Source organism: Leptopilina boulardi, unplaced genomic scaffold (genome assembly GCF_019393585.1).
Source record: "Leptopilina boulardi isolate dan_hultmark-lab unplaced genomic scaffold, ZJU_Lbou_2.1 LbouV2_32, whole genome shotgun sequence".
Lineage (NCBI taxonomy): Eukaryota > Metazoa > Arthropoda > Insecta > Hymenoptera > Figitidae > Leptopilina > Leptopilina boulardi.
The window spans coordinates 58,855-79,380 of NW_026137885.1; the positions used below are offsets into that span (position 1 = coordinate 58,855).

General features: G+C 25.2%; 1 protein-coding gene across 1 annotated transcript; it reads left to right on the plus strand.

Annotated features, from left to right (window-relative positions):
* The first annotated feature begins 578 nt into the window (after positions 1 to 578).
* Positions 579 to 19,297, plus strand: LOC127284171 (protein yippee-like 1). Its single transcript, XM_051309487.1, has 5 exons — positions 579 to 809; positions 13,559 to 13,901; positions 14,651 to 14,694; positions 14,888 to 14,996; positions 15,877 to 19,297. The coding sequence occupies exons 2-5, from the start codon at positions 13,800 to 13,802 to the stop codon at positions 15,964 to 15,966; spliced, it is 345 nt and encodes a 114-aa protein (XP_051165444.1). The 5' UTR covers positions 579 to 809; positions 13,559 to 13,799; the 3' UTR covers positions 15,967 to 19,297.
* The last annotated feature ends 1,229 nt before the right edge of the window (positions 19,298 to 20,526 follow it).

A 20,526-nucleotide genomic window follows, 5' to 3' on the forward strand; every position in this document is an offset into this window, starting at 1 on the left:
TGTAATACCGGTTGTCAAGTGTACACGTTTTTAACTAGTAAATTCCCCCTCGAAAATTTGTTTAAAAAATATAAAAAAAAGTCGAAATAGTCGCATTTTATTAAAATAAGTCGCAAAAAAGTCGAAAAAGTCGTATAATCCGAGGCCTGCAATCATAACAACACTGAATCCATCATCAACTAAAGATCTAAAAAAAAAAATCGAAAACGATCTGATCTTATTCTCCTCTATCATATCATCCAGAAATTATCATCATAAAATTTATTCTAACATATATCTATTTACATTAAGGCAATGACCTATCATCATCATCATATCTTACAGAAAACATGTATTTGAGATTTATTATCCTCATCATCATCATTTAAAGGACCTAATATCATCAACATTTTGATATATAATAAACTATTATCGACTGTAATCAAGGGGGTCAATTTCCGGGAGGGGGGGGGGCAATGGCCCCCTTAAGAGAATCTCCCATCGGCCAATATTATTGTTGCCAAGCCAGTGGCGCCAACTAGTGGTGATGTCCGCAAATTCTCACAGCGTAATGCTCATGCGCAAATGGCATTCTATGTCCCGCCTGCTGAGTGCGGACGTACCGAAATAAATCGAACAACGCTGTGAGCGATCAGCAGTACGGTGCTTGCTGAATGCGACAGCTTTGTCGTGTTAGGCATGATTAAAACGAGTTGTTGCTTTTCGTGGCATTGCGCGAAAAGGAAACCGTGATACGTGCTAAAAGACTGGACAACAGCATCAACAATACTTGGCGTTGCTCGCTGCCGAAGTTACGGATGCATATGGAGGTGCGTAATATCAGTTTTTGTTTTTTATTTATTTATTTTTTTTTTTAATCCTGAAACTCCTTACACGCGTCTTTGTTTGGCCATTTTGCCCCTGTTTCGAATGTTTCATTTTTTTTCATTTATTTTTTCTACAAAAAATGCATTAAGAGGAAAATTTTCCCCAAAAATTGAAAATAAACAAATTAAAATTCTATGACAATATATATATATATATATATATATATATATATATCAAATCTTCGCAGCGGGAGACAATGACGCTCGATTTCTCCTCTAACTACGCAATTGTGTGTGTGTTTTTTTTTTTAAATCTTGTTTTCTTATACCAGTTTATATTGCAAAAAAGAAAGTGATATTTAAAGTGCAAAAATATTTTTAATCATTTATATACATTCACAGCTTATGCGACTACTGTCAGTTGCCAAGTTCAATTTTTCAGATGTTCCAAATTCAGAAATGTTTTTGTTTTCTTTTTGGTTCGCAATTTTATTTTTATTAAACTCATTATAAAACAATTTGTCACTTGGAAAATTTTTGCACTGTACAACTATCTATTCAACTTATAATGTCAATTCAACTTTTGTCTGTTTGTTATAATCCAATGAGGTCGGGCATTCTGCAATACAATTCTGATCTCGTTACTCCACATTGAAAATGCTTCTATCTATCTCTCTCTTTTTCTTTTTCTCTCGACAATGTCAAAAGAGACATGCCCTCGTTATTTATTTTTACTTGCCCTAGGACTTATTTCTTCTTCAACTGATGTTGAACAAATCCATTGATTGTGAAGAATTAAAAGCTTTTATGTTTTCATTGTTCCAATATTTGGGACAATCAAATTTTTCATATAGAGTTGGCGGATGTTTACGTTCAAGCGCCGCGCGACACGCATTTCGACCAGTATAAGACGCGCATTTCTGTTTTGTATACATTCACAGCTGACTTCGAACAAGAGAGAGAGAGGCTAATCTCTTTCCATCATCACGAGAAATCTGTGCGCGAACTCAAATATTACAACAGATAACGTATCCATTGTTTCGAAAACAATTACAAAATAGTCTATAAAAAAATCAATTTTCTAACTCAGATTTTAGAAATTAGATCATGATTGTTATGATATAAATTACAAGGTACAACAAAGATACATACACAACTTTTTCAAATGTAAATTTCTAATCTTTTCAATCATGTTTCTAGTTTTTATTTTAAAAGTGCCTACGCTTAAATTTGCATCACAAGTTTTGATTGAGTTAAAATTTTGAAATTTTCAATATCAAATTCCAATTATAAGAATTAACTGTTAAAATTTAATATTAAACAAACAGAATTTTAACTCCATGAAAACTTTGAGCTTAGGCTCTTTCAATATCCGAAATCTAAACAAAAATCTATTTGTCACAACTATATTATATCTCCGACATATATACACACAGATATATAGATAATTATCAATCGCTTTTTTTTCCCCTCAAAATTCACTATATATTATTTTAATTTTTTCCTTTCGAAAAGCACGAAAACTATTGTAAGTCATTTTCAGAACTACAATAAAAAATAGTCTAAAGTCTGTAGCATATTATTTTGAATCAATAAACAACTATTGATAAAGGTTCTATTTATATTTTCTTATTGTTAATAAGTTTTCTTTTCGTGACACGGAAGGCCAATATTAGTATTTTAAAAAATTCTAATAAAAAATATGAAATTAAAAAAAAAACTCATTATTGAAAAACAAATGTTCGCTTATAGGTATATACATTTTAATTTAAGAGGCAAATTCCTCCTGACCTACCCCAATTTGGAGATACATACATGTTTATGAACATATATCGGCCGCGATTCTTGACGCAGACGCGCTTCACTCGATAGCAACCTAGCAACATGAAAGTGACAGTTAGATATGGCTTTTATAATAGCAGATCATCTAACTCACATTTTAATATGTATTGCATGCATTCAATTTAGATACAATTATAAAAATTGTATAATATGTCTTTAGACAAGTAAAAAATAGACATTATAATATACCTTCTTTTTTTTCACATATTTAAAATGTAATGAGATTTGGGTCACGTTATTGCCGGTGTGTAATCGATTTATTGTATTTATATATATATATATATATATATATATATGAATAGAGCCTAAGTGGATTGTGGTCATACATGTGCCAGGTCAAAAGAAACCAACAGTTTTAACAATAAACTATATAATAAGTTGATGAAAACGAAAAACACTTTCTCTATCTACTTTTTATATGCAAATTGATCCTATTCTAAAGAAAACCATTGCCATTTCTAAAATCATGAAACAAAATTTATGGCATAATCTGCCAAATTCACAGAAATCAAAAACTATATAATTGAATGAAACTCAATGTATATTTATATGAAATAATACAACTTTCTGTAACAAAGAACGCACAATATTATTATAAGTTTTTTTGTTATTAAACAATGTCTTCGTTATTTTACGGCGTTATTCTTTCATTTTGAGGAAACCTATACGATTATCATTTAAATGAACAATTACCATATAAATGTGTCATTTGCCACATGGAATTGTTATTATTAGAGTCAGATGAGGTTGAGAAATCTCAATAAGGGCAAAATTAAGAACATGAAGCAACAACGGACAATGACCTGAAATAAAATAGACTCGCATCCGCTCAGATCCTCTTTGCCTCCTTCTCCTCATCCTCCTACCTCCCCTCCCATCCTATGTTTATTTAAACTGCACTGAACCAGCATCCATCTCTTGATGCTTGTCACTAACCGCAGGTGCCCTCGCAGAGGAAAACCTTCTCTCTTTGTGAGTGAAACGCTTGAAAAAAAAAAAATATATATATATATATATATATACACGTGAACCTGTTGGACGAAGTTGCTTTGTGTATACGTTTACAGCTGATCTCGCTGTCAGCTGTCTGTTATATATCCTACGCTTGCAATCGTTTATATATATATATATAGTGCATAGAAACTCACAAATACATTCAACGATCTTTATATACCGCGTCGATATCGACGAATTAATGAGAAACTTCCTAGAAACCTGGGGTGGGACGTGGGTCGGGCTCTTTGACCTTTTATAGTATTCCCAGTACAGTACTTGCAAGCGCCGCAGCGAGTTTCGAGAAATTCAAGAGAGAGGTGGGGAGGGGGGGGGGGAGGGAACAGAAGAAGAAAAAATTAAACGAGTTTAAATTACAATGAAGTCACTGATTACGAATCAGAACCTAGTTTTTATAATTTCAAAATAACAGATCAAATATGGTGGAAAAATAAAAAATTGATACAATTGTTACCAAACTTGTTATACACTCTCTAAATCTGAATTATTTTACTTTATTTTACCATCTATTATTAATAATATAATAATAATAATAATTTTAGTTAAAAATAACTAATTGTTAGTAAAATCTTAACTGATTTTTTACTTCAGTAATTAATATAAAAAATAACTAATTTTCATTATAGAAAAATAAAGGAAAAAATTTTTAAATTTGATTGATTGAATTAGTTACTTTTTGTTTTTTTTTTTTTTTTTTTTTTTTTATTTCTTCTCTATTGAATTAAAATAATAATACTCCATTGTGAGAAATTTTCTCAGCAATAATTAAGTTTCATGAATTCAAATAAGGAACTGTCTCTTGAGAATTACTTCATTCACGCATATATTGTCCCAGAAGATTCTTTTTTTAATGACAAACTTGAAATTAGTTGAAAATCGTTTCGCAAAATCGTAATTACTGTACAGTAATTAGCAGCAAAATATATATACTTGACTTGCCCCCTCCCCACCAAAAAAAAAATTTAACGCAATTATTAATTACTGTACTTATAAATTATTATTATTATTATTATTATTATTATTATTATTATTATTATTATATAATAATTAAATTAGATGTTAATTATATATGGTAAAATTATGATCTCTTGCGTTATAATATGAGAATTGTCCCTTTTCTATTTATAAAGAAAGTGTCGAGTACCAAAGACAGCACACGTGCTTTTCAAAGGAACATGTCATTCAAATGAAACAAATGCAGTGTATTAAAGCATTGACAGATACTTTCAAACATATGCTTACAGAGTGAGAATGCTATCTTTATGTAAAGGTCTTTTCGTATCAAGGTCGATGCTCTTCTCCATATGATCTTGCATAAAGAGATAATGACAAAAACAAGAATCACGAATATATTTAACGCCTTTATATCGCAATTTAATTTCATATATGTAATATATACTCTTTAAATTTGAATTAGTAGTTTTCTACTAATAAAAGAGTGCGGATTCGTTTACCAATTAAATTAGTAACAGTTTAGACTAATTTGTAGTAAAAAAAAAACTACTAATTGCTAGTAGAAAACTACTAATTCATATGGAGTAAGTCGTATTTTTTACTATTTCAAATTAGTAAGCCGATTTACTCCATGAATTAGTAGTTTTCTACTAGCAATTAGTAGTTTTCTACTAAAAAAGAGTCGCAAAACTGTTACTAATTTAATTGGTAAACGAATCCGCATTCTTTTATTAGTAGAAAACTATTAATTCAGATTTAAGAGAGTATCACTCTATACTCTCTAAATCTGAATTAGTAAAAATGTTTACTAATTTGAATTAGTAAACTCACTTTTTGCTTCTAAATTAGTAAAATTTTTACTAATTATTAGTAACTTTTACAAGCAATTAGTAAAAGTTAACTAATTCAGAAGCAAAAAATGAGTCACTAATTCAAATTAGTAAACATTTTTACTAATTCAGATTTAGAGAGTATATTATAAAAAGATTTAGCCGCCGCTGATTCAGAAATTTTGACAAAGATGGGTCATTCCATGTCAAGTCTACCCAACCCATGTTTTTTTTTGGGTTAGCCATGTTTTTGACATGGATAGTACAATGGTTGGTTACACTTGATATGGAATGACCCATATGAATATAGCCCCTCCCTCGCAAAAAATGACCTAAATTTTAAGGTTATGTTCGTTTCAAGAATCTGAATAGAGCTGCATGTCCTCCACCCCTCCCTTCTCCTCTCTCCGTATTTCCCACAAAAAATCATCTAAATTTTGAAGTTATGTTTGTTTCAAGCCTCTAAATATAGCCGCAAGTCCCCCCTCTCCCGCCAAAAATGACATAAATTTTGTGGTTATGTTCGTTTCAAAACTGAATAGAGCCAAAAGTCCTCCCCTCTCACCGTATTTCCCGCCAAAAGTGACCTAAATTTTGAGGTTATGTTTGTTTCAGGACTCTGAATAGAGCAGCAAGTCCTTCACCCCTTCTCTCATCTCTCTCCGTATTTCCCACCAAAAATGACATAAATTTTGAGATTATGTTCATTTCAAGACTTTCAATATAGCCCGCACAAGTGGAGGTGGATTTTCCGCCAAAAATGACCTGAATTTAAAGGTTATGTTCGTTTCAAGACTGTGAATATAGTCGCAAGCCCCCCTCCCCCCATCCCCTTCTTCCTTACATTGAAAAGGGGGGTGGATTTTCCGCCGAAATTGAAGTAAATTTTAAGGTTAAGTTATTTTGGCGAGAAACGACCAAGAAACAAACATAACCTCAAAATTTGGCGCAAAAAGACAATGAAACAAACATAACCTCAAAATTTAGGTCCAACTTTGAAGGAAAATGACCAAAAAAAAACGAACATAACCGTAAATGTAGGTGGAAAATGTGGATTTTCCGCCGAAATTGAAGTAAATTTTAAGGTTAAGTTATTTTGGCGGGAAACGACCAAGAATCAAACATAACCTCAAAATTTGGCGCAAAAAGACAATGAAATAAACATAACCTCAAAATTTAGGTCCAACTTTGAAGGAAAATGACTAAAAAAACGAACATAACCGTAAATGTAGGTCAAATTTTAGCTGGAAAATTTAAAAAATTAGATAAATTTTGTTTTGAAAATTAAAAATAATAAAAATTATTGTTAATAAAAATTGTAAATAACATTTAAAGAAATAAATAATAAAATATTAATAATAGTTTTAAATACCAAAAATTGGCAAAACATTAACTCAAATATCTACAAAAACAATAAAAAAACAGGGGGTTGGAGCGCGAAGCGCGCAGGGGGGCGAATATATATATATATAATTATTTTAGATCTCTTTTTTTCTACTATATTAACTAAAAAAAATATTTAATAATTGCTATTATTATCTTAATTAATTAATAATAATAAAATTAATAATTTTTTTTCTACGTTTTTTTTTTTAAATTTTTTGTAAAATTATTTTCATTAAGACATTGTATGTTATAATTATCATTTTAATCGATTAAGTTTAATTGTTTATCAATAGTAATGTATAACTATTAAATTGAGAATAATTTTATAAAGTCGTTTCATTTAACTGAATACTATTATAGTATATGAATATCTAAGATCTAAACGTAACATGTAAACACCTCACTAAATGAAAAAAATATAGATCTATTTTAAATTACGAAGGTCCTTGTAGAATTAATATTAATGAATGGAATAGAATATATATATATATATTTATAAATAATTAAACTTGAAAAAAGTTATAATACGCACCCAAAGAAAAATATTTTATTTTCTTGTTTTGAAATTTTTAAAAATTAAAACTGTATTCAGAATTTTGATCATTACAACGTCTTTTTTAATTAATTAAAGTATATTTAAAAATTTTTATTTAGTATTTATTTTGTACTTAAACTGAAAAAAAATTTATTTGATTCAAATATACTTGATTATTTCGAAATAAGACGTTGTCACGTCAAAAATTATTCCCTTAATAAAATTGTATTTTTTTTTCTTTTATTTTACATTTTTTCCTAATATTGCATTGTTATTATTTAATTTTTTGTCTCGTGTAAAAAATATGGTTTACTTTTTTAAATATGAATAATAAATCGAGTTATTTATAAAACGCAAACCACATTTTGAAGACATAATACAACTGTTCAAACTTGTTTCAGAAACACCGTTAAAATATATTTCTTGAACCGTATATGCAAAATTCTCTTGTAACTTTGAAATACATGATTAAAAAAAAAAAAAAAAAAAATGTTAATAAATTTTGATTTCATCTCATAACAAGTTTGATCACTTATAATGTTTTATTCCTCTATATCAAACGCTAAAAAGAGGAGCAAACATATTTTTTTCTCACACGTATTAGTTTTCAACTGGTTATAAAAATAACATCCCTCTTCATTTTTTTATACGTCTATTTTTAAAAAAAATTAATTTACAAAAATTTTATTCCACTCATTTATTAATAATTTCCTCCATTGAAACTTCATATTAATTTTTGATATATTTTTAAATTAATTTATATAAATATTCAATATTAATGTGACAATAACAATATTGGACTAATATTTACAAAACAAAAAAAATAATAATAATAATAATAAAAAAACCTTCAATAAATTGTAAAAGAAACGAAAGTGAAATATTGAATATTCAGTTAATTAAATATTATTCATATATAAATTAATTCATTAAATATTCATTTATTCATAATACTTGATTCAATTTCATTTACATTTCATATTGGGCAATTTTTAAAATATTCTTGTAAAATAAATATATATTTTCAAAAGACGATCCAATGGAAAAAATTAATATATATATATATATTTTTTTTCGATATTTATAAATAAAAGAAAATTAATTTTACTACATTTGGCACACGACCCGTTAAATGTAAAATAGTATCTATATCAGTGAAAACGTGCTTACTGAAGCGTTTAAGGTACACACATAATATTACTAATAAAAGTAAAAATATGTTTTATTTAACACACAGTGAACTTTATATATTTTTTTTATAAAAACATTGTATAGGTTATCAATAAAAGAAAGTTCATAAGTTATTTAACAAAATGTCATCATTAAAAAACTATTTTTTCCTTCTTAATTTTTTCATTTCTAAATATTATTTATATTATTATTATTATTATTATTATTATTATTATTATGGATTATTATTATTATTATTTTATTTTCAATAAAACATATTTATTTTGACAAGTTACTATTTAACCAGTACAAGGAAAGTAAGAAAACATTTTCTAATACAAATATTTACATTCTTTTTATAAAAAAAAAAAGTGACTGTGTATTGTAATTTTAACTAAACATAAACAATTATCATTGTCTATCAGAAGTCGAACTGATATGAATTTCCGTGTTTGACTCAAGTAAAGAAAGATTTGAACAAACGATAAGATACTAAAATATATATATATATATATATATATATATATATATATATATGTGGATGAATAATAAAAAATTTGAAAAAAGTTATTTACATTTCACGATATCTCTTATGCAAAGAGATTTCTGTTTGCTTTTATGCTCTGTTTACCAAATTTTTATATAACTTTATTTTATTAAAATTACTAATTTGTTAAATAATATTGTTATAAGTATAATTTTCCCAACGAATGTTATAGAAACTTTAAAAATATTAGTTGCAAATAATATTAAATAATTATACTGTTATTCACAATCTATATTTATAATGACGTCAATTGTTGCAATAGTATAAATATTTTCTAAACATGTGTGGCGTCACAATTCCAATATTTAAGTCAAGTTTATAAATTATTATTATAAAAAAAAAAAAAGAAAAAACTTTCAGATATATTATTTATTTGGACATTATAATGAAAATTTCATTAATATATAAAAAAAAATTAATTTTTTGTTCTAAAAAAAATATTTTTTTTCTAATTTTAAAATTAGAAATTTTTAAAAATTAATTTCATTAAAAAAAAAGAATTAAAATTATTTTCAAACAAGATTTGTTAACTTATATTTATATACTTAAAGTACTTTGAAAAGTTGCGACAATTTTTCATTCTACTTTATTTATATGTATTTTATGTTAATGAAACAAATGTAAAATTGATGCAAATTACAAGCCTATCTTTTATTTATTAATTAGATTGTGTGATTTCAAATTCTGATTTTCTTTTTTTCAAATTTTCACGGTCAATCCAAAAATGTACAAATATATGCATATTATATACACGTCTCTTTTGTAAGCAGATTACAATATATAATTTTTCATCATAAACATCAGAAATTCATAAAAATTCAACGTAGATTTGGTAGTTCATGAATGATCAATAATTCTACATTTCTTTTGTCCCTGACTCGTTTCGATGAAATTTATTATTATTATTTCTTTATTTATTTATCGTTTTTGTATCCAAAATTTTTTTTTTCTATTTTCAAAATTTCTATATCAAAAATCAATATTTTTTCATTTATCTTGCGTTAATATATTTTCATTTGTGTAAATTTTTATTTTCTTTAATTTTCCTTTTTTCTATTTAAAAAACTCGTCGAAAAAAAATTCTTTTTTTTATTTTTTTTTTTGGACATTTGAAAAAAAAGTGGTTTTCTTATATTCAAATTTAATTGAATTTTATTTCGAACAAAGAAAACATAAATTGTTAGAGAAGATAACTTCAGATGCATTAATACACTTCTGGCTAACCTTGACGCATATGCGTTGTGACGAGTAGTATAGTAGTATCTCCACTTTATATTTTCCAATCGTATTAGACGCTTTGTGTATATCCTTCTGCGAATCTACGCTTTCATTCTTTGGATAACGTTTATTGCTGAGTAAAACATTTTATTAATTCCTCCTTTAAACCAATAATCATTTTCTAGCAAGATAACAGATTGAAGGTTGAACCAAATATATACAAGTTAGTTTCGCTTTAATGTTCTTTCATTTTTTTTTTTTTTTTTTAATGTATTTGTAATTTTAGATTCAAAAAAATCAATAAGCCTTTTTTTTATATAAAAACGACCTCGCCACACACAATACTTTAGATTTTAATTAAATAAACATTGTTTTTATTTATAATTATAGAAATAAAAATACGATCAAATCTATAAAAAAAAAAAAAATAATTCAATATAAAAATTTATTTAAAAAAAATATATAATTTGTAAGTAATTACAGAGTGGAATTTATGAAATATCGGATTTATAATTTTTACGATACAAGTGGAAAAAAAATAGTAATTGTAAGGAAGACAATTAACACTCTTTGACGCTTAATCGCAAAATCAATACAGGAAGTAGTCACAAGTTTCTTTTTCTTTTTTATCCTATATATATATATATAAAGGATCTCAATTCGCAAACTTGTTTGTTCGTTGATATCAAAGTATGTGTGGAAAATCGCTAGAGCGACGACCCCCCACAGAGTTTTTTTTTTCTGGATATTTTGGAGGTGGCAAAGGGAATTGAACCCGTGAACTCTACACCCTCATGTATAACTCTAACGCGATGTTGGCTTTTTCCAAGAATCTTCACACCCACACAAAAATATATTTTAGCCGAAATTACATGTATATAATTGCAAAAGCCCCTTTATTTATTTATTAATAAAAATTTATTGCAATTTCTATAACAAATAACTATTCTTCACTATTTATTTTATTTACAATATATATTTTGCCATCATTGACACTTCATTATTTATTTTCTGAAATTTGTTGGCACGTGAGATCAATAACCTTTGTTAGGAAAGATTTACTCTTTCGGAAATTCAGTTTTCTTTTTTCCAAGTTTTTTTAAAAATAATAGCAATAATAATAATAATAATAATAATAATAATAATAATAATAATAATAATAATAATAATAATTATAAATAAAAAATAATACTATATTAATAATATGATAATAATATTTTATATAATTACTTTATAATTTATTTCCATAATGTATAAAACTTTATGACTATTTTATAAAAATCTGCATATTAATACAGAAAAAATATCAATTTTTAAAAATAACTCATGTTTAGAAAATTTCCATATATAACTGGAAGATTATTATTTTTTTTTTCATTCAAGAGCACTGAATCATTGAACATAAAACAATTGCATAACAATTTTTTTTTCCAATATTATTAAATGTCAATTTTCTGAAAAATTGCATATTCGATAGAAAGTTATATATCCCTGGCGAAAAAAAAAAAAACAAAATTAACAATGCTATATAATATATCAAACGAAATGATTTCAAAGGCAACTTGAAAATGAACGTTAAATTTTTAACGAGACTTCGTGAGCTTTCAGGAGAGAAAGTTATATATCTTGAGAGCTTGTATAAAAAGTATTAGTGCGATGACTCGATTATATAAAAAAAAAAAAAGTTTTCATCTTCTTGCTCAATTTTATATAGCTTTAAATTTTTTATTTTTGGTTCGAATGGAGAAAAAAAAATAAGAAGAAGAAGAAGAAGAAAAAAGAGAATTGACTATTCGAGAAATTTGTTTAAAACTCATTGCTTAAATGTTTAGAGAGGAGAGAGATACATTTTCTCTTATATATATTATAAAGATAAGAACACAATGAAGACCTTGTATATTTTTTTTTTTTTTTTTTTTAACAGGTGTTGACACGTGTTAACACAATCTAACTTGTATGAATGACAGATTATTATTGCGCTTCAAAATTGAAAGTCCGTTTAATTGTAGCGAGATTATTGCGCTTTGCAGGTTCGACGTAATACCCGCACAAGAAAGATTCACCGTTTTCCTTTGTTTTGCATCTAACTATTATATATATACACATAGTTCTTGTATCTAACCATGAGTTACTTTTTTTTAAATCCTTTCACTTCCGCCAGCAATTTTTTTATCAATTTCTTCAATTTTTAATAGAAAAAAAAAAATTGAACGGAATTTAATATAATAATAATATAAAATATAAAATCTATAAAATATATAATTATTACTTATAATTTACAAAAAGGACAAAATAATTAATAGTATTAATAATTATTACCGAGGGAGAATTTACTATAGTTAAAAACGTGTACACTTGACTACCGGTAATACACCTCATATTACCCTTATTACCAATTATTACACGTTATTACAGAGTATTACACATTATTACAGAGATATTAGAGACTTTTTTGTGTTATTACAGCTCCGTAATAACGCATTATTACACGGTATTACACGTTATTACACAAGTATTACAGGAAGAGTGTACACTTGACTACCTGAGTAAATTCCCCCTCGAATTATTATTAATATTAATTAATTAAATTTAAAATTTATTTTTTTTGCTGTATATTTTATATTTTTAGTTAAACATTATTTCAATCTTATATTATTATTAATTAAATATAAAGTTTTAAAATTCAGCTCAAGGCGCAAAAGAATATCTTTTATTGTATACACTAATTAAAATTCTCCTAAATATTGCATATATGCGCATCAACCGTTTGATAATAAATATACTATTTTTTATGAAAAAAAAAAAGAAAATTATCATTTATTATATTTACAAATTTAGACGCTTCAAAGAGTGAATAGAATCACTTATTTTTTTAATTTTTTATTATTTATTTAGGATGAGAATTAACATTAATTGAAAGAGGAAGGGGGAGGGAATTTTTTATGAAAAAAAGAAAGGGAAAAAATTGGAACAAATTATTTTCTATTCATGTGAAAATGTATAGAAAACGATTATAAGAGAGAAAAAAAAAACTCAATTGAAAACTTGATTCAATTAAAGAAATTGTTTTGAAACTATACGAATGAAATCCGTTTTTCCGATATATAGGTATACATGTTTCGTATAGACATTTCTTGTTCTATCATTGAAACTGGATTAAAAAGAGAGTGTATTGCAAATAAAGAAAAAGAGAGAAAAAAAAAAAAAATAGAAGAAATATTGTAAATTGATTAGTGAAATTTTAATTAAATTACAGGTGTCCCCGAACCGGCGCTGTCTGAACCAGCTCAACAGCTGATCGGAGTACGAAGCGGCGGTGAACGGGGCCACTACTGCACCAACACCCCGCGAAGAATACAAAGGGAGTCTTGTTATACTGGTTACCAGCAAGCTTAATTAAATTTACTGAACAAACCTCAGTGTCCTGCGAGAAGTAAGTGGAGGAGGAGGAGGAGGAGAAAGAGGGCAAAACGTTTAACTTATCTGGATAAGCCATCATGGTCAAAACTTTTCAAGCGTACCTGCCCTCATGCCATCGCACTTATTCCTGTATTCACTGCCGTGCTCACCTCGCCAATCACGACGAACTCATTTCTAAGGTGACTTATTAATAATTATTATAAACTTGCAAACAATTTTCTAATATCCCGAAACAAAGAAAAAAAAAGCCCCCTTTTCGAATTTCCATCACTCATAAAAAATACTAAATTATTAATTCATTTGTTTAATAATAAATATTAATTTTAATAAATAATAATTTAATAATAATAATTAATAATATTAATTTTTATAATAATATATTATTAATTTTAATTATTAATAATAATTTTAGTTAACAATTAATTAAATAAATAATACAAAATAATAAATACAATAAACCAAATTTTTAATTCAATTAAAAAGTTTATTTGGCTCAATCAAATTCTTTCTTCGTTCGAAAAATTTCATCAAATAAAAACCAAAAGGTTTATTTAAATCAAATAAATATTTAGTAATTATTTATTTGATCCAGCATTTCATTTGTATCAAACAAATTTTGTTTTAAATAAAAAAAATTTCAATACAAAAAAAAATGGTATATTTGGTTCAAAAAAAAAAAAAAACCTTTTCTCTGAGTGACTGTATGGAAATTTTATATTATAAATAATAAATATTTCTAAATGAACTGAATTTTCATTTACGTGAATCTTTAATTAATTCTTTTTTTTGGTTTCATTTAAAAAAATTTTTAATGAATAATTTTTTCTCTAATTGAATTTAGATACTCCATTTATTATAAATACACAAAGACTTGCCGCCCTTCATTGTATTTCTTTATCTCAAATTTGTTTTCTTTCTCTATTTTTAGTCCTTCCAAGGCAGTCAAGGACGTGCTTACCTCTTTAATTCTGTGTAAGTTAAAAAAAAAAAAAAACTACATATTCTCACGCGAATCTTAAAACCGATTATTAACTATATTAAATTAATTATAATCAAGTCCCATTTATTAATGATAATAGAGTCAAAAAAAAATTTTAATATTTAGAATTATTATTATAATTAGACATTCGTCTATATAATTAATTTAATGAAATTTTTCTAATAGGGTGAATGTGGGTTGCGGTCCTGCCGAGGAACGAGTTTTATTAACCGGCCTCCATGCTGTAGCTGATATCTATTGCGAATGCTGTAAAACCACCTTAGGGTGGAAATATGTAAGTTCAATTGAAAAGAAAAAAAAAAAAAAAAAAAAATTTTAACCCCTTGGCGACAATAAAATTTAAAAATTTTTATTTCTTTCTCCCAGTAAAATGTGCTAAAAAGTTTAATAAACCCTTTTTTAAGCTTAAAAGTTTCTAAAAAAAAAATGTTAGAAAACTTTTTTTTTGAACTCTTTTTACAAATTTTTTTTTATTAAAACATTTTTTTAATAATTATTTAGTTATAATGTTGATTAAATTATTTTAATCAACACCACAACTACATAATTATTATACATAAAGTGTCAATAAAAATCATGATTTTTCTTAATATCTAATTTTTTTCTAATTATTTATTTATTTATTTTTTTTTTTTGAATTCCTAAAGACTGAAAAAGAATATAAAAAGTATATCAAAATATTTAAAATACGATAGTAACAAAGAATAACAAAGATAAATCTATAAATACTTATCGAGGTTTTTACGCAAAAACTTTACTTAATTACAAATCTCATTTTTTTTTTTTTCAAAAATTGTTTTATAGATTAAGAACTTTTATCAAACAATCAATTAAAAAGAGACAATTTTTTTTTCACTTGCACTTTACAGAGAAATATTTTGTTCTGAGAATAATTTTTTATTAGATATAATATCAATAATATTAATATAATTGATGACAAATATACATTTTTATTTTTTTATTTCTTGCAACTTAATTATTGTCGCCAAGGAGTATACTTGAATTTAAAAAACACTTTTTGAATTAAAAAAATAAGAATAAAAAACGGATTCTAATCTTAAATTTAGAATATTTTTTTTTTTAGTGAATGTTTTAGAAATTAGAATTAATATATATTAAAGAGATTATAATATAAAGAAAAATTTCAATTACAGGAGCACGCATTTGAATCAAGTCAGAAATACAAAGAAGGCAAGTTTATCATAGAGCTTGCTCACATGATCAAGGAGAATGGATGGGAATGAACCATAAAGGGGGATAAAATCCCCTTTCTCCTCTCAGCAAAAAAAAAAAAACAAAAAAAACACAAACATTACCCAGAAATGCCTACGATCTTGTAATTTTTGCCCCCACCCCCTTTTTTTCCCACTCTGTCAAACCACCAACGAAAGTCTGTGATTTCATTTGTGATTTATAATCTTAGTAATATTTCTGTTTTGGACAATTTGAAGCCGATTTCCGTTTCTCCGATTGATCCAACATTATTATAAATATATATATATTAAAAAAAAAAGAATAAATATATGCTACGATAGCGGCCGTTCCGCAAAAAAAAATAAATAAATAAATAATTGCGCGCAACAGTCACACCGAGTATTGTACAAAAGTTATTTTTCAAAAAGATAAGTAAAACAAAAGAGGAAGACAAGAATTTGATAAAAAGAAAAAAAAAATAGGAAACAAAATAAAGAAGAGATAAAGATTTAAAAAAAAAAAAAGGCGACGACGTATTTACAAAGATATATGGTGAACATGATGACGAAGGTGCCATGGTGGGAATAAAATTTCGAGAAAGCTCCCTCACACGAGCTCTGGGGTGCCTCCCTAATTTTTTTTTTTTTTTTTTTCCAAATCCTTCATCAGCGATAATAAAATGGAAATAAAAAAATAAAATTCACTTTGCGGGGGCACCCCAAAATATTCGACTTTAACATATATATATATATATATATATATATATATATATATATATATATATATATATATATATATATATATATTGTATGTTATATTGGAGCAGCGCAAGTGCCACAGACTTTGCTGGACTGATTGCCTGCCTACCGCGTCTATCATTGGAATTTCACTGCCGATATTCCTAATATTAACTGAGAAAATAATTGCATTCGCATTTAGGCAATGCAAATTGTAGAATTAGTTTAGCCTACATTACAGCGTAATTCAAAACCTGTACTATAATATTAATAAGATTCGTATAGAAACGTTAAGCTAAACTAATTAGATTTTAAGAATACAAGAACAGGAGAGCAAGAGAAAAAAAAAGAGAGAGAGAGAGAATAAGAGAACAGGTACGAGAAAAGGTCTGGATAACGCGCGAATGTTTAAAGAAAGATTCTGTTGAAAATTTGTGTATGCTCGAATTTTATTTTACGTTCACTATTGCCTGCCAAAATTGTCTGATTGTCTGCCAGTTGCCACTAATAATTAATAATAATAATAATAATAATAAAAAGAAAAAAAATAGTTATGTCGTTTAGCGTAACGTGTTATATCGTATATAATATCTCGTCGGCTCTGCAGGGTGTGACATGAGACTGAGTCTTTTCATCCAATCATTATTCGTAAATCATTCTAAAATTTAATACCTTCTCATTATAATGAGAATACTAAAAATTATCCAATAGCAAAATTTTTTTATAACAATATAAGTTTTACCATTAATTATATAATTAATATTTTTAAACAATTGTATTAAACAAATATTTTTAAACAATTGTATTAAACAAATATTTTTTAAAAAATGTATTAAGTATTTAAAAAATATTACAAACAATTTTTTTTTGTTAAATAAAGAAAAAAATTTCAATCACAAAAATTAAATTGTGTTTATAAAAAAAAATGACTCTTCTCCACCCACAGAGCTTTTAAAATAATACGTATAGAAAAAAATTCTCAAAATTCAATTTTTTTTTTTTTGCATTTTCTAAATAATTTGTGCTAATCGATTGTTGAATTAGTGGAAACCATTGTCTCTCAATCTTATAAAAGAAATTTAACAACAAGAAGAAATAAAATATCATTGGAGCGAATTATCAACTTATAAATAAGTAACTATTAATAATAATTAACAGTCAATAATATTAGTTATTAATAATAATAATTATTATAATACACTGAAAAAAAAAATTGATTTGATCCAAATACCGGTATATTTGGTTATTATCAAATAAATATTCAAATATTATATATTTGATTCAAATAAGAAATATTTGATTCAAGTAAATATTTATTTGATAATAACCAAATACACCGGTATTTGAATCAAATAAATTTTTTTTTCAGTGTAACAATTATTATTATTAAAAAGATAATAATTTATTGAATATAATTATTATTTGTAAATAATTAACATTGCTATTAAATTCATCATGAGAAACACGAGGCGGAATGTTTGAATCTCTACACTTTAAAAAAAAGGCTCGTCTGATTTTTTTTTTTTTTTTTGATTAGAAATAAAGACACTTGCAAAATTATGAAGAAAAAAGTGAAAAAATTGTGTGATCAGTTTAGAATATATACAATGTATTTGCGTGATGTTATTGATTGCAGGCATACATTTTTTATACTCTGAATTAAAAAAATATTTAGATTTCTAGTTTAAATTGTGATTAGATGTGAAATTACACATGAGTTTTTATGCTCATTTTTGTTTAAACTTATTATTTTTCATTTTAGTATTAAAATAGTAATTAACAATAATTAAAACACGAGAGTGAAAAATTTGTCTTCATTTAAATATATTATTTACGTATATGACACATTGCAATTTTTTATAGGCATAAGTTTTGAGCGACTTTAAATTTTAATATTAGAGAAATTACTATTAAAAAAATTGATTTATATATTATATATAGTTTGAAAAGAACTGTTGTAAATTATAGATAACAATTATTCATTGTTTTTTTTTTTTTTTTACATTTTATCAATGGGAAGCAAATATATATAAAATTCAAATTTAGAAAATTTACATTTTATTAAATTTAAATTAAATTAAATTTCAAATAATTTATTTATAATTAAAATAATTATTATATAATTATTATACAATAATTATTATAATTTAACAATAATACAAAAAAATAATTTAATTAATTCAGATTTAATAATGTAAATTGCCTAACAAAAATTTTATTTTGATTTCAAATTGATAAAAGATTTCGCATTTTGTGAATGATAGTTTAATGCGACGTTGCACATACTTCTTGAGAAAAAGAAAATATTCTTTAATGAACATTAAAAAAACAAAAACAAAAAACAACTGTGTGAACAAAAAAGAAAATTGTGAAATAATGAAACAATTGTATGAATGAACGTGTGCCGGCCTAATTCTCGCGCTGTCTGTCAAAGAGTACTTTTTATATTAATGTGCTGATGTTTCCATCCACATTTTCACTTGGTCCATATATCATTACTCAAAATCATCCCAACGTTCATCTTATATCCATATACCACCCCCACCTTTCTCCGAATATCATCATTATCAAAAGCTCGCAATCATCGTCACACGATTTTGCTTTGTAAAATAATGTTCGTAATAAAAAAAATACAAAATATTTACTCGAAAGGGTCTATGCTTAATTGTGTTAAACTATATTTTTTTTATTTCTTTATGGAAAATAAAAGTAATTTTAATTTTTAAACTCATTACTTGATTTTTTTTTAAATAATTATAATGATTCTAAATTAAATTATTACAAAAAAAATTGCATTTATATAGAATTAAAATAAAAAATTAATTAAAGTTCATTCACTTATATGATTTAATTAATTTATTTATTTTAATTGTCTTTTATACAATTTTTTCCAATAATTCAATGTTTTAAATTAAAGTTTTTAATTGTTAATAAATAAATAATAAAATATGTAGAAAAGTCTTACGGTGACAAAAATTAATAAACTAATATTTTCATACAATTGTTTGAATAAAAATTAAACTCATTCCTTTATCTTAATATTATTTCAAAAAGTGTAAAATAATTGTTATTTGTAATAATTAAATAATTCAATTATTAATATTGATTGATTAAAATAATAATTGTGCCTAATAATTAAAAATAAAACAAAAACAAGATTATAAATAAATAAATCGAAAATAATTATTATTAAAATAAATAATTTATATTAATTAAAATTTACTTGAATTTAATTTGCCCGCCACTGTAAGATTTCACTGAATATGTTACAACTTGTTTGGGACACAAAACCAATTGAAAAAAGAAAGGACTTACCGCTCCCTGATTGCTGTGCTGGCGCATGGGCAGAATCATTGCTTCATCAGAGAACTCCTGTAGAAGTACAAAAAAAGACGTTAGAATTTGAATTCAATAAAAATTAAATTATTAATTAATTCATTATATTACTTATATTTATTTTATATATAATTCATTATATGTATGAATAAATTAATAATTCAAATAAATAAATAAAAATAGATTAAAATCTTTATCAAAAAGTTATTTTACAAAATATTTATCAATTTGCAAAATTTTACCTCACAATGAAATTGAAGTCGCCCGATTGGAATCCTTCCAAAAATTTAGAAACACCAAAATCACACGAAATTAATAAAATAAAATATTTAAATAATTACATAAAATGAAAAATTTTTAATATACTTGAAAAAAATATTTTATACTTCATTATCAAAGAAGAGAAGCAATTTAACAAAAATCTGATGAATTCATTTAAGAAAAAATTATTCTCCACATAATTTTTATAAATAATAATTTTGTATTATGCATAGAAATTGTTTACAAAAAAAAAAAGAATTTCAAAAATTGAATTAT